General features: G+C 42.5%; 3 protein-coding genes across 12 annotated transcripts; 2 read left to right on the forward strand and 1 right to left on the reverse strand.

Annotated features, from left to right (window-relative positions):
- Positions 1-3,061: 3,061 nt before the first annotated feature.
- LOC129597182 (uncharacterized) lies at positions 3,062-7,557 on the forward strand. Of its 8 annotated transcripts, XR_008691532.1 has the most exons (4): positions 3,062-3,164; positions 3,327-4,046; positions 6,588-7,026; positions 7,444-7,557. XR_008691532.1 is itself a non-coding variant. In XM_055494651.1 (3 exons), the coding sequence occupies exons 1-3, from the start codon at positions 3,103-3,105 to the stop codon at positions 6,730-6,732; spliced, it is 927 nt and encodes a 308-aa protein (XP_055350626.1). In that variant the 5' UTR covers positions 3,062-3,102; the 3' UTR covers positions 6,733-7,346. The 8 variants fall into 8 exon arrangements, 1 of the variants encoding a protein (XP_055350626.1); XM_055494651.1 differs by lacking the exon at positions 7,444-7,557 and having other exon boundaries at positions 6,588-7,346; XR_008691536.1 differs by lacking the exons at positions 3,062-3,164; positions 3,327-4,046; positions 7,444-7,557 and adding an exon at positions 6,237-6,362 and having other exon boundaries at positions 6,588-7,346.
- An 872-nt stretch (positions 7,558-8,429) lies between these two features.
- LOC129597863 (uncharacterized) lies at positions 8,430-11,860 on the reverse strand. 3 transcript variants are annotated; one of them, XR_008691624.1, is made up of 9 exons: positions 11,497-11,860; positions 11,138-11,423; positions 10,913-11,061; positions 10,484-10,671; positions 10,244-10,267; positions 9,431-9,626; positions 9,132-9,278; positions 8,731-8,857; positions 8,430-8,586 (listed from the first exon to the last, which is right to left on the reverse strand). XR_008691624.1 is itself a non-coding variant. In XM_055495562.1 (4 exons), exons 1-4 carry the CDS (start codon positions 11,753-11,755, stop codon positions 10,517-10,519), a joined length of 624 nt encoding a protein of 207 aa, XP_055351537.1. In that variant the 5' UTR covers positions 11,756-11,849; the 3' UTR covers positions 10,472-10,516. The 3 variants fall into 3 exon arrangements, 1 of the variants encoding a protein (XP_055351537.1); XR_008691623.1 differs by having other exon boundaries at positions 8,430-8,628; XM_055495562.1 differs by lacking the exons at positions 8,430-8,586; positions 8,731-8,857; positions 9,132-9,278; positions 9,431-9,626; positions 10,244-10,267 and having other exon boundaries at positions 10,472-10,671; positions 11,722-11,849.
- A 2,715-nt stretch (positions 11,861-14,575) lies between these two features.
- LOC129594724 (uncharacterized) lies at positions 14,576-17,097 on the forward strand. The gene is made up of 4 exons (XM_055491510.1): positions 14,576-14,880; positions 15,092-15,517; positions 15,585-16,099; positions 16,561-17,097. Exons 1-4 carry the CDS (start codon positions 14,647-14,649, stop codon positions 16,964-16,966), a joined length of 1,581 nt encoding a protein of 526 aa, XP_055347485.1. The 5' UTR covers positions 14,576-14,646; the 3' UTR covers positions 16,967-17,097.
- Positions 17,098-18,630: the final 1,533 nt, after the last annotated feature.

Here is an 18,630-nt window from a genome sequence, read left to right on the forward strand (position 1 = left end):
TTTATTAAAAAGTCTTTAAAACGTTGTAAAAATATTTTGTTCAGTCACACCTAAATGTTCAACTGTGCAAATTCTGAGCTCTATCTTTTTAATTTAAAGTCAACGAAATTTTGCCAGTTGCCAAATGCCATGCCTGCCTCATGTGGGGGCTTTTGTCCCTGTTCTATCTGTACAGTCTGTACTCTGTAGCTGCATCAGCCGTAACTGTCAACAGTCAACATTTACCAACCCGTTCTTAAAAGGTAAACGACAAAGTCGTTTTATTTGAAAATTGTTTTTACTCTGAAGCATCGGTCAGTGTATACCCAACCGAAAAGCGCGGCATTGAACAATCTCTACGAAAATTGTCCATTATTTTTCGCATTGTCTCTTTACGCCATTGCCCGTTGGTCTGTATCGAGCTTCCTGTGCTGGGTTGGTTTTCGTATGAATAAATAATACCTGTTCGTCGTAGAATTTTGACTGTAGAGCATCTTATCGAAATCGATAAAATGGGATACAATCAGGATATGAAAACTGACAATACTTGCAATGTCCCCGTGACAAAAATACCTGCGCTGGTAGAGACTACAGACAAAAATACCTGCGCTGGTAGAGACTCTGTACTTTATCTGACTGAAAAGTCAAACATTAAAAATGCATTAATGTTTATTAATTTGATGAACAGTCTTTAGACTAACGGTAAGCTTTTAAGTTTCTTGCGGCTTTACCAACCAAGTCTACTCTCAACGGCCTTAATAATTTGGAATAGTTTTGGTGGATACTTCATGCTTTTTATTCCTGTGACTAATTCAGTTGTCATATCAATATTATTATTTTCGGTATATCGGTTGGAGATCGGTATCTGTACAGTACTTTCATTGCGAGACCTAAAAATTGGAGTTTATATAATTCGACAGCAGCCAGCACTCACCAGCACCTGCGAAGATCTAAAGTGATTAAATAAATAATTGTTTTGGTTTTGCGCCCATCCTCTTTGTGCAATTCTGTACTTACTATTACTCTATGGGTAAAACCAATGCATATATTGTCATTACAAGTTACAGTTTTAATCAAAATGATACTAGTAAAACTGCGTAGATGTTATTTACTAGTATCTTTTCCCAAGCGTTGCTGGATCATTAACGTAAGATGAGCGTTTGGATCCAGCACTAACAGGTAACAACCAGTGTAAAATACAATACGTTGGCGGTGCTGCCCATGTACGACTCGTCTTACAGTGCTTTTATCGAAAATGGACTTTGACGATACAAACCGCGTAGGATTCCGTTTTGGACGTCCGGCCAGGGAATGTCGCCGTCTATCCTGCAGTATCGCTTGCGCCAATACGGCGATGGTACAGCTGACGCCCAGCACTGGCTGGTATCTTGGATTTATCGAGGATATTGCGGACGACGGCCACCAAATGCTCATCAGCTTCCGTTGCCGTGGGCAGCCGCCGCAATGGCTGGCCTCCACGCTGATATTTCCTCATGTGATCTGCTGTTATCCTCTGATAGATAGCCATGTTCTGGTGGCTCTGCGCGCCAACCTGGCTGATCCGCTTATCTTCCAAGCAGCCACGGTGCTGTCATGGTTGTGGCCGCCGGATGGTGGAGGCATGCTGTGCTACGTGGAGACCTGTGTAAATGGCAGCCCCCATCGGCATCTGGTGCACCATATTCAGATCGCCGATGCACAGTTGCCGGAGCGTTCTTTGGCGGCTGCTTCCCGGTTAGAAGGGTGTTATAGCAAATATTCAATACCCTTGACCCATGACACGAATACTGTCCCACAGCAGGACATGCTCGGAATCGATGAGAACCGTGTGCAGTACGAAATTAAACGTGCCCGCCACGATCTACAGTGCTTCCCCCGCGGCCCGTCTAGTTGCGCCACGGGGTATCATAATCGATTTTACTTCCATGTGCAGTCTAACGCTGTTACTGTTGTGTGCTGGGAATACCGGGAGGAGTTTTGGACGACACAGCTGCTGGAACGCTGTGTCCGCCGATGTCGAGAGAGCGGAGCGCTAGCGGCACCTGTGGATTCTGCATTGGAGATTGCAGCCGTGCACCTGCAACGGCAAAAATGTATGCGAATGACCTCTCACAGTTTGTAATACAGTTACGTACTAACTTGCGATATACAGTACTTAACTTAGTCTACGAGTAAAAAGTATTGAAATTATTATTCTGTTTTTTTGCACAATACCGCTGCATCTAGTTTTATTCAGCCTGGCCACCGTAATTTGCTATACCTCTGTTACTTATCAAACAGTGACTACTTGGCAATCGAAGGCAACTGCAGTTTTACAACGTTATTAATTAGCGGACACTGTTCAGCTGCGGAAATAACGAACCAAATTTAAGCAAAGCACAGCATAATCGGGAAAAAATGAATATATTTTAAGTAGTACATTTCAGGATGACCCGTACATAATACTAGCGTGCAACATTCTTTACATTGTTTCATGACATTGTGTAGCCAAATGACGTGTAGTCGTGTACTGTATATCTATATGCACGTAGACATGATGATCATTGTGCACGCAAAAGCCGGTTACGGAGAGACACCTCATGGTCAGATTTGTTAGCGTGTAGAAGTTCTGAGGTTTAATTTCGTCCATAAATCGCAAGTCGCACGATGTTGCTCGGACAAAGGGTTTTTCTCGCGGCCATGCAAATGTATCTATACAAATCATTTGGCTGCATGCTATCAAATTAATGACGCGAAAAAACACTTTGGAGTGCGCGAAAGCAAAAGCCAGCTTCCTTACATGTGCATGAATTTGGTACTTACTGGTATGTGCATGTACAGGGCCACTTCCATTAATTGAAGGAAGTCCCACGTACATGCATAATTGTTAAGCATAATTACTAATTATTTATTGTTAGTACTTGTACGTAATTGTATTGTACCGTCACCCGTGCATTTATTTGAAGCTGTAACTTGTATTAGTCACTGCTAACCTGGTAAGGGTAAGCGACTAATCTTGTACTTATCTGCGCATCCTCTTTAAAGTTGATCGTGTGCTTGTCTTGCCGAGGACATGCTCGCTGTTACGTTTTGTCGTGGTAATTCCTAGGTGTCGATCGAGACGCCACATTATCTTCCTTACCCATGGAGATAGCTGCGCAAATAGTAGAGTATTTGGATGTGATTAGCCAGGAAAAAGTGAAAAGGTACGTATGACTCGTATGATTTGACTTGTAAGTGCTGCTTATTATGCTAAACCTACAAGCGAAAGCGTACAGTACCAAAATTAGACTACAACAGTCTGAACCATATCTTTAGCATCTTTACCTAAGATACTCGTTTCTTAATTGTGTTTCACTGTATTGTAGTGTCTGCCGCACGTGGAGCACGATACTAATAGCATTCGTACCAGCCTACAGTATTGTGGATTTGCGCGAACGCCTGGAGACGGTGTACCGCAGTGACGAGATGTTGCGCGTGGCTGTTCTGCTGCAGCATGCCTGCTGCGTCGCTAGCAGGGCTGTCCACACGCTGGTGCTGACCGGCTGGACGCCAGGTCGGAACTTGCACGGTGTCGATGAGAGCAGCGCGGAAAGCGATATCGCGGTGCTGTGCAACGTAGTGCAGACACGCTGTGCACCACTGCGTCGCATTATCCTGCACCGTTCTGTGGTGGATTGTGAGTTCAGCGAATACCGGCCGTACCGGCTGCGCTGCCTGTCACCTCTGCTGCAGCCTGCCGTATGCCGGCACCTCCTCCTCGTCGACTATGTCATGAACAATACACTGAAAAGCTTTGCCGATGTCGCAGTCCTTTTTGTCGGCAAGAGCGGAGCCCGCTTCCGCAGTCCCTCGCGGGCGCCTCCCCTGTGCCTTGCATTGCCCTTTGTGCGGCTTGACATCTGCGGAAATGAGGAAGCGGCCTCCACATACAATACCATCCTGCAGGCCATCACGCTGGCGCTGCCGGCTGCGACACAATCAGCGGACATGCGCAGCGCGGTACTGGGCCTGTGCGCTAACTGGAGCTTTCTTCCGCCGGCAGATCAGGCCTTCTACTGGACTTTTCTCCGTAAACTGTTAGCATTGTGAGTGCAATAATTCGTGATGCATTCCTTTATAATAAAAGAATAAGAAGGTGCACAAAAATCGTGTCTGTCTCCCTTTTCTGAGCGACACAGTAAGCCAAACTTAGGTCTCTGTATATCATTCGATAACGCAAGGTATGTAGATGAGCCCAAAAAAGTCAGTTTTGTGAAAACCAAAACCAGTTTCGAGAAAAAATTCAAAACCTTAACATGCACAACCTACGGGAACGTCAAAAACCAGTTAACGCTATAACTGCCACCTCGAGTGCGAGAGGCTGTGCTAATGCGAACAATGCATTCGCTTATATTAAATACTTATTTCGCTATCAGGTTCGTTAGCACACCACAATTCAAAACAGCCATTACTTACCGTTATGGCTCTGTAGCGATAGCCCTGAATCAGTAAATTTTCTAAAAAGTAATTTTCAAAAGAAAATGAAGTTTAACAAAGGCTATTTTGAAAGACTCCACAGCCAACGTGCTATTCCATAATTTCCATTACGAACGGCTCAAAAAATTCTCTAGATAAAGCAGTCGCCTCCCAAAGTGGTTTGGTTCTGGCAGCTTTTAATAATCACTCACAGAGTTACGGTGCCGTACTTTACCAATTAGGATACCGATTATGTCCAATTAGTTCAAAATTTGTGCAAGGCCTTCGGAAGGGGACGTTATTTTGTGGGGGGGGGGGTGGTCGGGGTTGGGATAGTATAAATTTGTTTGCTCCTTCAGAGCTTCAGAGTCATGGCGGAACAGCGTACAAAGGGTAAGGGAGGCCGGGAGGTAACGGTATTGCGGGGATGCAAAACACGGTAATAGTTACAATGGACGACGAAAAGAAGTTGAAATCGACCGGCCAGTGAGCGGTCGCGCCTCATCAACTTTTTTCTGTCGTCCAGTTTACGTAATTGGTCAGGGGTCAGTAGGAAATTAGGAATTAGTCGGTCAGCCATCTTGGAAATTTTCTACATTTTGGTTTTTTTATTATTAAGCGTGGGCAATAGCGGTGGTCGTCGGTCGAATACTGGAATCTGGAATCAGATTGTTATTACGGACAGATCTGGAGTTAAAAATGGCGGAAAATACAGTCTGTACTCTGTAGTAACAGTGAGCCGGGCGCGTGATGTACCGACTCATAAAACACGGAAAATTCACAGTGATAGCGGGAAATTTCGCTCCGAGCGCGAGTGTTTGGGCGAATTGACCCTCCTGCTTTTCAAAAAATTTGAAAAGGAAAGGGTTGACCTAATTATTATGTTACTACAATTGTCATGAAAATTGTTGTTGCTTTTAACACTTTTTATGAAAATCATCTAGGAAATTTAAAATTCCATTATTAATATTGTACCAGTAACCTTTGCAGAAATTAAGCGACTTAATTTTGTTATAGATTCCAACGCTTTGATACAACGTTAACATCCAAAAAGTTTGACGTGAGAAACACGCCAATTTTGATTATATTTTCCGAATATATTTTTATATATATGATTCCCTAACAAAATCAAAATAAAACACGGGAAGTTGGACAATGCCAGCTCTCGGCAGTAATTGTGGTATAACAGTACTTACTGTAACGGGACGCCCGCGCCGATCAGGAAAATGCTGCCGGAAATCGGGAGCGGCAGACGTGGATCTTTGAATTTATTTATTTAATAATTATTTACTGTCTGCAGCTAGAACTACGAGGTATTGTACACATGGAAACGTCATAAGGTACACATGGAAACGGCAATTTTTGAGGGAAACTTTCAAATTTCTACGGTTAATGTTATTTCGTTCTCTGAGGCAACGAATCTACGAGACGTTAAGCCATTAAAACATTTACCAGTGGAAATAAATTAATTTGCACTAGGTTTCGCTCATTAAAATTACATTTGTAATCGTTATTTTATAGTTTTGCGTTTAGTGATGAAAAGGTAATAATCCTTCGCGGACTTATTCCGCGCAATTTACGCGGGGTCTGCTAGTCTTATAATATTTGTCTCCTTCGATCAAAAGTACTGCAGCTGCGCGCATACTGTATGACTGCACTGATATAATTGCAATATTTAAATTAAACCACGGCTCACCGACATTTCGTCGACTGACACTGGTCCGTCGACCGACACAATGTCGACCGCACTATGGCAACCGTCACTAGAGCGACGACTATTAAAACATAAGACAGAATAGGCAAACAAAAACAAACATAAGAAAGTATAAGAAAAACTATCAAAACTAAGATGTAGTTACACACTAGCCGTGAAGGGTCGACATTGTGTCTGTTTGACGAAGTGACCGTCGACGGAATGGCGGGTCACCATTAAACACTGCGAGCTCGTAATAATTTGTTTAGTAATACGCATGTAATCGTGCATTGTACCGTTGGATCGTTGGATGCCGTGAATATACCCTGTATGATTAAGTTTCGATGAACACTGAATAGCCGGTCAGTTTGCAGCTTGGCTCCAGTCCTGGGTGTTCACCGCACTTAATCGTGCAAGGTATATTTACGGCATCCAACGGTTCTTTCACAGTGCATAACTTTTGCTTTGTGCCCTGCAGTACCGAACCGCACAATACAGATAATCCGGCCGCACTGCCATGGAGCGACGTGGAGTTGACGCCCACATCGGCGTTGCACTTCAGCCAGCTAACCGTTTTCGCTCTCTATTGGCTGTATTGTGTGCCGGCATCGACCGGCAGCTGACACGGAACATAATCTCCATCCCCGGCCGTCATTTTGGTTTTTGTTCCCTGGTCGATCCATTCTTTCAAGATTCTATCGTCTGGCTCGCTAGAGAACCTGGCATGATCGCCATCGCATGGCATGTCGGAAAAGTCGTCCAGAATCCAGATGGACACCTGACGCAGACACCTATTACCAAAGAAATGCTTGTACTTTGCACAATGGAAAATGAACATCGCCTGCTTCGACAGTGGATGATAACAACGTTGGCGCGTGCTGATTGCAAGTAGTTACATCCACGGCGAAGGGCCGAAGGTCAGAGAAGACGCTACTTGAACGTAGTCGGTTCCTGTTTTAAGTCCGTCATGTGTCGTCGTGGGATGAACGAATTTCAACGAAAACATTATTAAGTGTCATCATGTGTCAGTTAATCTCCTAGCATGTCCTATGGAATTGCAAAAATTTGTTTGAAATTGATTGTCGCATTATAATACGGTACTTCCTTTCTGTTCACTCGATTAGATTAGGGCTGGTTGTCGTCTGTTTTTTGGACTCCCGCTTAATTGTTCAAGTTAAACTCAATCTTCTTGCAATTTTTGATGGCCGGACTTTTTGCGCCTCGGTAGTAATACAAATGCGACGTAATTCCAAGTGCCAACTGTCTAGAGTAACATGCGATAGGAGCACAATAACAGCGTTCAGTAATCGAACTGTACTTTCGCTTTTTTTCAGTGAATGCTAGTTTGGCGGAGGCAGCTGCGCACTTCGAAATCGCAACGATAATTAGTATAAAGATCTCCAATTAACATCGTGATATTACGTCCTAAACTCCGCGATAGATTTCCAGCGCGTGGGTCCATCCGGACGTTCTTTATACAAAAGCAAAATGCTTCGGATGGGAGTCATGGGACTAAATTAATGCAATACATATTACATGCCTTGTAAACTTACCCGCAGTATCATCTCGTTGATACTAGTACCGGTATGTCGTTCCCGTCTCTTAGTATACTTCTGGCCTGCTAGTCCATGACGTTTTTGCTCCGCTACGTCTTTTTCACATCTTTACACGAATGGCGTTACAAATTTTATGCTCCAGGCCACAGACTACAAAGGGAATCGGTAAGAAAATGCATAGCAAAACTCGCGAGGGTCACTCGACTTTTTTGCTTCGACGTTCAGAAATGAATGCGTGGTAATGCTACGCGTGTGTTGCGCACGGTTTTGTTTCGAGTTGTTTGAAACAATTTTTTCATTTGATTGTTTCTGCTGAGCGAAGCTTGTCTAGGGATACAGTGCGAAAAAAGTCAAAGTTAAAGATAAATTTTTGGAGTACTATACGTTTATACTCACTTTACAGTATTACCATATATCGGTACGTACTACATAGTACTCTGTACTATTATTCATTATTGGTACTACTTGTATATAAAAGTGAGTTCAGCTTTAGCGGGGAAAGTAAAAAACCAGAAGGAATTTGGCTTGGAGGAAGTTAAATTTACGATGGCACAGATTAGATTATCATCGCCTATTCGTCCCCAACCGGACGAAGGTATCAAGTATTAAAAAATTTTATGTCTGCATACGAGTACGGCGTACTCACAATCAGTACGAAGGCTTGATTATAACTTTTATTTGAGTATGCTTTCCCCTGACACATCACTTCCAGAACACAAACAAGGAAACAATTATTGTGTTTAGAAACAATTAACAAAGGCTGTCCCAGTCGGTTGGGTGATCGTTGCAGCTCCTTCTCCCTATCCCGGACTCTCTTCCGCTTCATCTTCTCCCACCGCTCCTCGTGCCCCACCCAAAACCGCTTCGCTTGGCCGTCGCCGCCGACAGGAATACCTATTGCTGTCCGACAACCTACCGTTTCTGCACCAAAAAACCCTCTAAAATATCTAGACAGCGGACCATCTGCGAGAAGATGAGCACCATGAGAGGAAAGCGGTAAGATAAATGACTGTGTGCCCTGCATAAAATACATATATTTGAAAAAATGAACGCGTTCGTGCTTACCTTTGAAAACACCGCTTCTAGTAACTCCCATCGAATTTCGGCTCCAGACCAACAATGGTTAGTCAAATTTCTCCGATCGGCACTTCGTCTTACTTGTTAGTAAGTGTGCATCAAGGCTTAGTAACAACTGAAATTTCACAATAATAAAATAAATCAATCGACATACGGTTCGGCTTAAAACATCTCTCGTCGAAGAAGAAAAAAAACACGTCCAAAATTAGCTGCTCAATGCCAAAAAGAAATGCATACTTATTAAGAGCTGCGATACTAAATCCAAGCTTTTTAGCGTGTATATGAAGAATCTGTGCTATGTAGTATGCACTATCAGACCAAAGCGCTACCGAAAGAGCGTCGGTCGCTGCCGTCGACGCGACGACGATGTTGCCACAAACATCACGAACCTGGAAGGAAAGGTCAGGAAAGCTACCGTCCTTATTCGTCAGCGATACGATCATCCGGCGCCCTGGCCAGCAGGGTAACAAAGCTGCCGAGACACAGAGTTTCCTGTGGCCCTCGGTATATTTACAGTCTGCGGGTATTCCGTAGCGCTGGAAGAATTAAGGGTACGGTGAGCCCAAATTCTTTTTACAATCAAAAACACGTACTCGTCGTATTTTTGCAATTTATAAACTACTGTATTTGATCAGTTAATTTTGAATTTAAATCGTGAAAATTAGTAACATCCGAAACCAGCACTTACATAAAATCAGTTAACAGCACGCGAAGTGCTCCACGATGATCTGCCGGCGCATTTACGGTAGCCAGAACATGGTAGGGCAGTTCATCAACAAATACAGCGACAACGGCCGCGTAAGGCTGTAAAGCAGCAACGACATGGCTGCGCAGTGCTTCCCGGCCTGGCTCGTTCTCCACAAGCTGTTGGGCTTCCGCCTCACCTACAACCAAAACAAATTTTTCAAGCATTTCAAAAATAACATGCAAAAACGTGCAATGCAAAAATATCGAAGTGATTATAAGCACATTCAGAAATCAGTTAAGTAAAAAAGCCGTAGAATTCCGGAAATGCAAAAAAAATGCACAATTGTAGACAAGTAATTCGTAAATGTGTAATTTAGAAATGATCGGAATTTAGATCTGTCTTATTGTTATGACTAGCAAATATGCAGAAATTTTGAGATGAATGCCATAAAATGCAAAAGTGTAGAAATGCGTCTTAATTACTTTACGAATGTAAAAATTAGAAATTACAAGAGCTCAGAGCTACGAGATACAAATTTCTTTTAAAAATGCATATTAAAACAGCAGAAATTCAGAGCTACCGTACGAGCATGACAGGCAAACATGCAGAAACTTAGCAGACGGATTCGAAGCCTTTCAAGCATGTAAATTTTAAAAAATCGCAAAATTCAAATATAAAAAAAGGAAAAAACCAAATTTGTAGAAATGGATATCAAGTATTTCGTGAAAGAAAATTTTAGAAGCAAAAGTTGAAGGAATTCGGAACTACAATAATGACGTGTGGGAGTAGGATCACACGCCGGAGTGTACGTACGGATGCTGACTGTCCGCCTTCCACCTGCAACACAACGGATAATCTAGTCAATCAATGCTGTGATTTGCTGTTCTCTTTTACGAGCGGTGTATGTGATGTCATAACGCGGAGTCTATATAAGTTCTTGTCGCTTCTAATATCGGGAGTCAGTAGTCTGAGATTTACTTCTGAGACTGCTTTCTAATTACAATTTCCTTGCGTTGTGGACTGTGAAGTGTATTAATAAAGAGGCAGCAATACTTGTTTTTTCTGATGTACATGATCGTTCCCGGATTATTGCATAGAATACAGGTTTGCTCGTGACACAATCGTCCTAGCTCTTTGTTGATCCTCATAGAAACTGCGACCGGAAGTTGTAGTTGGAGTGTTCCCGAGGGATTCCCGAGTTCTCGTGTTCCTGAGTAGTTCGTCGTTTCCACCATAAGGATCTGTTACAGTTTGAGATGAGAGTTGCCTACCGATTGAGCATTACAGGCGTGGAAGAGTAAAGATTGTTCATGAAACCCTAACCGGTGTGAACGCTTATACACGACAATAACGTAAGGAACACAAAAACAGAAAAAACCAGAAATGGATATCAGTCGTAATTCGGAATTAGAAATTGTAAGAATATAAAAGGCCATATCAGGGACTTCGCCAAAGTGAGCAAGATAAATGCGCTGTACTTACTTAGTCGTATGCGGAAGTTCAACCTTTGGGGATTCTGGGGAACTGGAGGTACATGGGCCGCGCCGTGCCCATTAGTGGTCGGGAGTGGAACCACCGAATCATCGGTCAGTCTGCCAATATTCAGGCCGCCGTGTCCGAACATCATCACGCTGAAATGTGAAATATTTAACCATACATACATATTCTGCTTCCCCAGTCAGTACTGAAGAAAAAAAACACCCTTACTTGATTGTGGTTATCTGAGCGCGCACAGCCTCCAGCTGATTGTCCGCAACGCGTTCCACACGCACCATCTTGCCTAGGTGGACGCCAGAGAGAACGTGGCGGGCTTTCACGAACAACCCGGGTGCAGGTTGCTCAGGATCGTCCAGTTCATCGGGATCCGCAAGTGGAGCAGGTTCGCCCACTGGAGCAGGGTCGACGAACTCGCGTATGCTGTTTTCGTAGGTTTCTTCGATTTGGCGCAGTTGGTTTGCGTTGAACTGCTGCAGTTCACGGGCACGATCCTCATCTAAATTATTAAATGTTGCGTTTATGTTTTATTTTATTATGCTAATACATAGTATCAATATGCTAAACAATACCATCCATATTCTCGGCTAAAACAGAGAATGCTTAATGGCAAACAAAGGACGAGGCGCGAACTAAGATGACGAAACGCGAGCAATTTCACTACTAGCTAGCAAATCGCAATCCTAAACTGCTGATTACAAAATACTCGTAGTCCGAGTACGAACAGAAAACCGGCACATCAAGGCTGGCAAGAACCGTAAATAAGATGTGTAAACTTATCAGTTATCTGTTATCACCACCGCGAACGGCAACTTTCAGCGATCCCTCCATCAAGCTGGAACAGCTTGGCACGTGAAGTTTACATTTGGAAATGATTCCTTTCACAGGCCATTGGTGAGTGAAACTTTCACTCACCAATGGCCACTTCAAATTCAATAAAACCACCCATTTCTTCTACACAGAAAACGATCGTTTATCAACGAGTACAATCACTGGGCAAAACACTGAAAACAGGAAACTGGAATCGGCAACTGCTGTAGATATCAACAAATAAAACGTTTTCAAGCGAGACGGTGAAAGTACTGCGTAATGTAGGGTGCCACTGACAACTGCAGTTCGGTGCCAACGAATTTCTAGCGTAAATGCAGTACGCGTGCGGTACTCCTTCCGACACTGCTCATAATCAGCTGCAATACTGTTTTTTATTAATCGTAATGCAAATATAATATAGATTCTACAGGTATAGGTTCTATAGGTAATGCAAATATAATATAGGTTCTATAGGTTCTATAGGTATAATGTAGGTTGATCGTCATTTTTTCCAACCTGTGGCCTTGGAGACTACAGGAACTTGTGGTGCCAGTACCCGTCAGTTCATCAATGAAGTTGGTCGACGCATAAAAGATCAAACCGGAGAAACGCGCGCTACCGAATTTTTGTGGCAGCGCATAAGTGTTGAAATTCAGCGCGGAAATGCCGCTTCTGTTCTGGGAACTGTTGGTTGCTCAAAAGAGCTAGAAGAGCTGTTTTATTTGTTCTAGCTATTTGGTATTTGGGATTTAATTGTAAATGGCATTTGCTTGTACAAGGTTGAAATAAAAATTATATAGGTTCTTGAAACTTATTCTGTTTTTAAACAAACCCGAATTCTTGGTCCAACATATCAAAAATTAAAAAAATTCAAGAGCTTGATCTTATGAAGTTTAGTTATTAACTAATAACTCATAGTAAATATATGCAATCGTTGTGTCGCTTCGACCGTCAGTAAAAGAATTGTGAGTACAAATGCACAATACTTACTTTTTAAGCCGCCACTAGAGTATGTACTCAGCTACTGACCGTGAATATTCTTTTAAAATTTCGTTTAATCTCTCTAGTTTCCAACTCCTTTATTAGTCCAGCTATCTATACTGGGTAGTCTTATTTCGGAGCTCTAAATTCAAAATAAAAAAAGTATGTACTTCTACTAACAATATGAAAATTCTCGCTAATACAACACGCACACAACGACGAAGCTAACTTTGTATTTTCCTCAAAATATGGATACTGTACTTACTTATACAAACATAATTATGAACAAAAAGTCCGACATACCAAAGTACTACGTACATAATCGAAAATGTCAGCATTCAGCACATCATTAATAAATAATTTACTTCCATTAAATAAGTTTTCAGAATTATGGTGTGCAAAACGGTAATCGGAATATGGCGGCGGCGATTCCGCCGCCGCCATATTCCGATACCGTTTTTCTTCACATATGGAAATAACCCGAAACTAAACAGATAACCTTACATTTCATTATTATTAATTTTTCCCCAATGCACGTCACCGATATTACAGTCATGCAAAGAGCCAAAGTTAACAACCATAATTATTGGCCTGTGAATAGATCGAATATCCGCAAGACAGGTGAACTCTCAACCAGTATTCGATTCTCTATCAAACTAAAATTCGTATATAAAAAGTATGTAGATACCCGCCGAGGTACAATCAGAGAGCCTATAATAATACCATATAATATAAATATTTTTGTAACACAAGATTTACAACTAATACGTAGTTAAGTGCAGCCGTACAGGTATGTACTTGTGCAGTTTCCAGTTACATTTTGTAAAGTACAGAGCTCTATAGATATCTCACAGTCAGTTGCAAAGTTATACATTTTAGTATGTGATTATTCTAATACTATATAATTTCAGATTGATTAACGGTAATGGTGTACTACAATCTACAGTAATTATAAATATGTGTACGGTATACATTGTACCTACAGTCTGTGTGTTAATGATACAGTATACTGTATATTGTCTTTAAAAGTCCCGTAAGTTGTGCTGGAGTTATTTAAAGTAAAGGAGGTAAAGAATAGATTTTACTTGCATTGCATTACTTGCAGTCGTACTGCATCACACCCGGTTCGCCAGGTAGCACTTTTTTGACGTGTGTTGTGCAGATCCGAGACGTGACGGCGACAGTATGTTTAAGTAGAGTTATCGCGCAATGTTTGACGTTAATTGGTAACTCGTACGTCTGGAGTACGTAGACTACGTAAAATTACAACGAAATTGTTACAATTAAAACGCATCCGTCCTGGCTCCGTATTTTGACGGTGCTCGGCACATCTAATCCATGAATGCCTTTTACGAAATCGAACCGGGACACCGGACGACCACCGGAAGGTCACCTGCAAGATACATATTTCTGCCATCCAGTTCTGGATGCCTAAAAGAGATCCAGCCTAATGTTTGATTTCGGGGGTTATAATTTTTGTTAGATATAGCTTTGTTATTATAACAATCCCGCTTTCGTAATTTAATTCGTTTGTGAAGAATTAATCATACATTTTATTCAAGTTTATTGCGGCTGGCTGCAGATATTGTATCGCACGTTGATGCATGCAGACCTGTAAGACAATTTGCCGAACACTAAAACTTTCATGTGTCATGTACAATATCCTGCTGAGATAACGTATCACTGGACATGAGCAACAGATTTTAAAATCTAGAGTAATAACTTATGCATTGTTTCACCATACAAAAACTTTTTGACAGTATCGTAGGCCCTTTTTATTCGTTATCATTTTATGAATATAATGCAATTATCAGTCCATGCATTTACATATAAGGCAACAGTTTCGGAGAAGCCAGTTTGTGTGTACGTTAACGGTGGTCTAGACAAAGTATCGGAATCAACTGGGTCTGGCTATATTAGCTTGTAAAACGATGGCTACTTTATTGTTCTGGATTGCCGTTTTTGGTGCATCGGAAATTCTTGCTCAGACCGACTTCTCTTTACAGGCTGGTGCAACCGGCAAGGATGTGGTTGACGTCGCGATCAACCGCATTGATCGGTCCAACATCTTCCAAAACGACAAAAATATTTTACGACGCATTGCGTGTGTCGAGACTCAGTATGGCGCCAATCAAGCCAATGGAAACCTCGGTGGTATTTGGCAGGTGACTATAATACACAGATCCAACGCTAGGCAAGCACAGTTGACCTTTCAAAGATCAAGAATGTTTTATAAAAATTATACAAGCTTTTTTGTTCGGCTCTATGATCTGTTTTAAGTGATCTGTCCAAAATTTTTATTCATTTTATCATGAAATGACAACTTTATTTCTTCATTTCACCTAGTATTTTCACGCAGTAATAAATATTTTTTAGGTTAGCGAAACGGACTTCAACAGGACCAAGGAAGCAGAACGCTATCCACATCTTATTGACATGCACAATGATATCTGGAAGATGTGGGGAGTACGATGGAAAACTCTCGGATATTCCGAGTTGCTAAAACCATTTTACTCCGGATTGGCCGCACGTCTTTTACTGAGCCTGACCGAAGTGGGAAGTCGGCGACCCATCCCGGGAATCATTGTTGAGCAGGCTAATTACTGGAAAAATTTTTATAATCCTGCCGGCTCGCTGCAGGCATTCGAGGCGGCCGCCACATCGGAGACGTGCGAAACAAATTGTCCGGGACGGCTGGACATTTGCATCGCTTTAGATGCCTCCAATAGTGTAGTCGCTACGGACTTTAACATCTCACGTTACTTCGTGCACCAACTACTGACAACATTCGAAACCGGCGCCGTAAGCGTGCTCGCTAGATTACAGCTAGACAAAATTTAAATTTTAGATATTCTGTTTTTGCTTTTAGTCTCGTGCAGCTTTGGTAGTGTACTCCAACCGCCTTCACGTGACCTTTGCTCTGGATACAAATATGACCTGGGCGCAGAAGAAACAGGCGGTTCTCGATCCTGTACAGACCCCGCACATTCAGCACAACACGCACACAGCAGAGGCGATCAAGTATTGTATCGATATGTTCAACAGCACTCCGGCGGTAGTGGAAGGTATTCCGAAGATCAATGTGATCCTGACCGATGGAAAATCCAATGATCCAGGTCCCCTTAAGGTGCCGATGGTGGCACCGCTCGCGGAGGCTGCCGGTATAACGTCCTTCGCCGTTGGTATCGGATCGGGAGCTGTATATTCGGAATTACTAACCATTGCCAATAATAATCGGGATCGCGTACACGATTTATCTAATTTTGCGGAACTGGCACAGTTTTTCCAGCAGCTCAACCAGGAAACGTGCGAAATACCACAAACGCCCCGTGTCAATGATACCACCACGGATTCGCTCATCAAAGGCGAACGACGCTACTTTAAGTAGGCAGAATCGTTATGGTGAAATTTCCAGCTATACAGCTTAGGACAAAATGGTCGCATACCCAATATCTCCACATTCAGTACGAATGCAGCGCAGTGCACTGTACGAGTGAGTTCAAAATATCCGTTTCGTTCAAGTGCACTGCACCGCTTGCGTACAGAATGCTGGGTATGGGGCTATGCGACCATTTAGTCCTACATTGTAAGTGTATCGCGTTAATAATTTAATTAAATGTGAATGCAACCTAGAAACCCAGGTGACTGATCAAAATATATACGGCTGAGTATATGTGACAAATAATGACGTATACATTTAACAACGTCATATTTTTGGACGACCTAATGCGCCATTGCATAACCGTATTACTTTTTCTATGTCAGGTTTTTCGTGCCAGTTATTTATCTATTTCCTAAAGCAATTTCCAGTTTTTACCAGTAATATTACGAAATTTTTCTTGTAGATATACACTTGGTGTAGAAGGCCTGCAAATAACCGTTTCCACCACTGCCGGACAGACCGCGGTGTACTATTCGTACACGGAAACAACCCCTTCGGCGGCGTTGTACGATGGGAAAATTGAAGGTTCAGGAGTGATTCCGTACCGTTTACCCACCACAACTCCGGCGCCGCCTCCCACAGAGTCGGCCCGCGGTGACCTTTTCCGGACCGGAAACAGCACTAATCCCGAATTGGAGGTATATCTAAGTGTTACTGGTCTCTCCGATCGAAATAATTACACGATTGAAGCCAGGATATTTGTGCCCGGCAATGGTGCATCGATTGTTAATAATCTGCACAGAAATGCAGCGTTTGTCGCATTGTTCGTCTGCCTAGCAAATCTTATCATCCGTCCGTTGTCAGCTTAATTTGAATCAAAGTTGATTGTTGAAAATGCATGGACATATTGTATGGATTTTACGGATTATCATGTTTTTGATGATTTCCGTATATGTTAACTGATCTGTGCTTGTAGATAAACAAAAAAACATACTTCGAATTCATAGTTCGTACAAAGTGATAAATAAGATTTTCAAGAGATTTATTATACATAGTACTGTTATTCTCGATTCTTGACTTGTGCAGTGGTCGACTACGTGAGGTAATTACAAAAATAGCGCAGCACACTTCATTCATTTGGTAGGCTTTCGTGGTATCTGCGGCAAAGCTTTTGTTGGACCTGCTAATATGGCAAATCATCGACATATCGTGACCCTGACCAGTTTCATATTTTAGAAGAAAAATACAGTTAAGAGCCGGCACGCATAAAGCGCCGTTGCATAGCTATTTACATCTGACCAGTATTAACGAATATTCTCTAATTAATTTATCTTGCGATCCGACATACTGTACCGGTTCAACAGTTATTTGGCGCAAAGAATGCCGGGGAGCGCAGCTCTTTATTAAATTTCATCGTCACTGTGCGTGTCATATAGAGTAACAGTTATTATTTAATATTGTTTTTCTGATTGTCTCCATACTGGCGGTTATGTTGATTTCGATCGCTGCAGTAATCGCTCGCGTTCACACGACTGGAATAGCCATTTTCAAGATGCTGCCAGATTCATGTTGCAGTAATGCCGGCGGACTGACTGGTGAGTGCAGTTGACCGCGCTCTCAACGTGTGAAACTGTGAATCCCATGGCCGACACGTGTAGGTGTGGATCATGCAGCAGATTCATGCTAGTACTGTATATGTACATACTTGTATACCACTAACTTTCATAAACAATCGAAGTCATGAGAAGTCTACCGAAAGTCTTGGTGGAAATGGAATGTTTGAGAGTAGTGCTGATAACAAAAAAATGTTGGCGGAGATTGTGAAAGAGTACGCACTAGCATACGGATACATGGTGATATTTTCATACTCTGCTTCTGGCAATATGCTTCGGAAAGTTATTCTGTATTTACAAACCAATGATTTTAAACGACTTCGCCAGCGTTTACATGGTATATCTTAAAGGTCACGATCGTAGCCGCGTACTCAGTGAACTCTGATTGTTTGACCCAGTCGATTGCAGCAGCGTTGCGTCTCCAGCAGAAACAGTGTTTGCTAATGTAAGAAGAACTTTGTTAATGGAAATACTCTAATTCTAATATCCTTTTGTAGTTAGTTGATCATGAAGCCGGAACTGGTCGCTACATCGTCTCCAAAGCCCACTCGCCTGTGGAACCGCATTCCCATGGTGGTTTTCGGGATGATCCAGATTTTGGTCGGACTGGCGCTGATGATCAATGACATTATCGGTAATTATGGGACGCATAGTGTTTTTCCGCTGTGATTGATTTGGGTTTACGCGGTGCAGCGTTTCGTGACCAACAGCTAAGTAATGCCCTTGTAACACATTGTCAACCATTCTTAGGATTTATCATCTTTCCGGCGCACAACCAGTGGGAAAGCGTCTCCCACCGTGAAGCTGGAAGCCCTCAGTTCGGCTCGGTTACTCGTATTACGAGTCGCCTCATCAGCCAGGGATCCTTACCGTACAGCGCCGTGGGCTCGGTGTTATTAGTCATGGGCAGCTTCTTCGTT

This window comes from Paramacrobiotus metropolitanus, unplaced genomic scaffold (genome assembly GCF_019649055.1).
Source record: "Paramacrobiotus metropolitanus isolate TYO unplaced genomic scaffold, Prichtersi_v1.0 Parri_scaffold0000003, whole genome shotgun sequence".
NCBI lineage: Eukaryota > Metazoa > Tardigrada > Eutardigrada > Parachela > Macrobiotidae > Paramacrobiotus > Paramacrobiotus metropolitanus.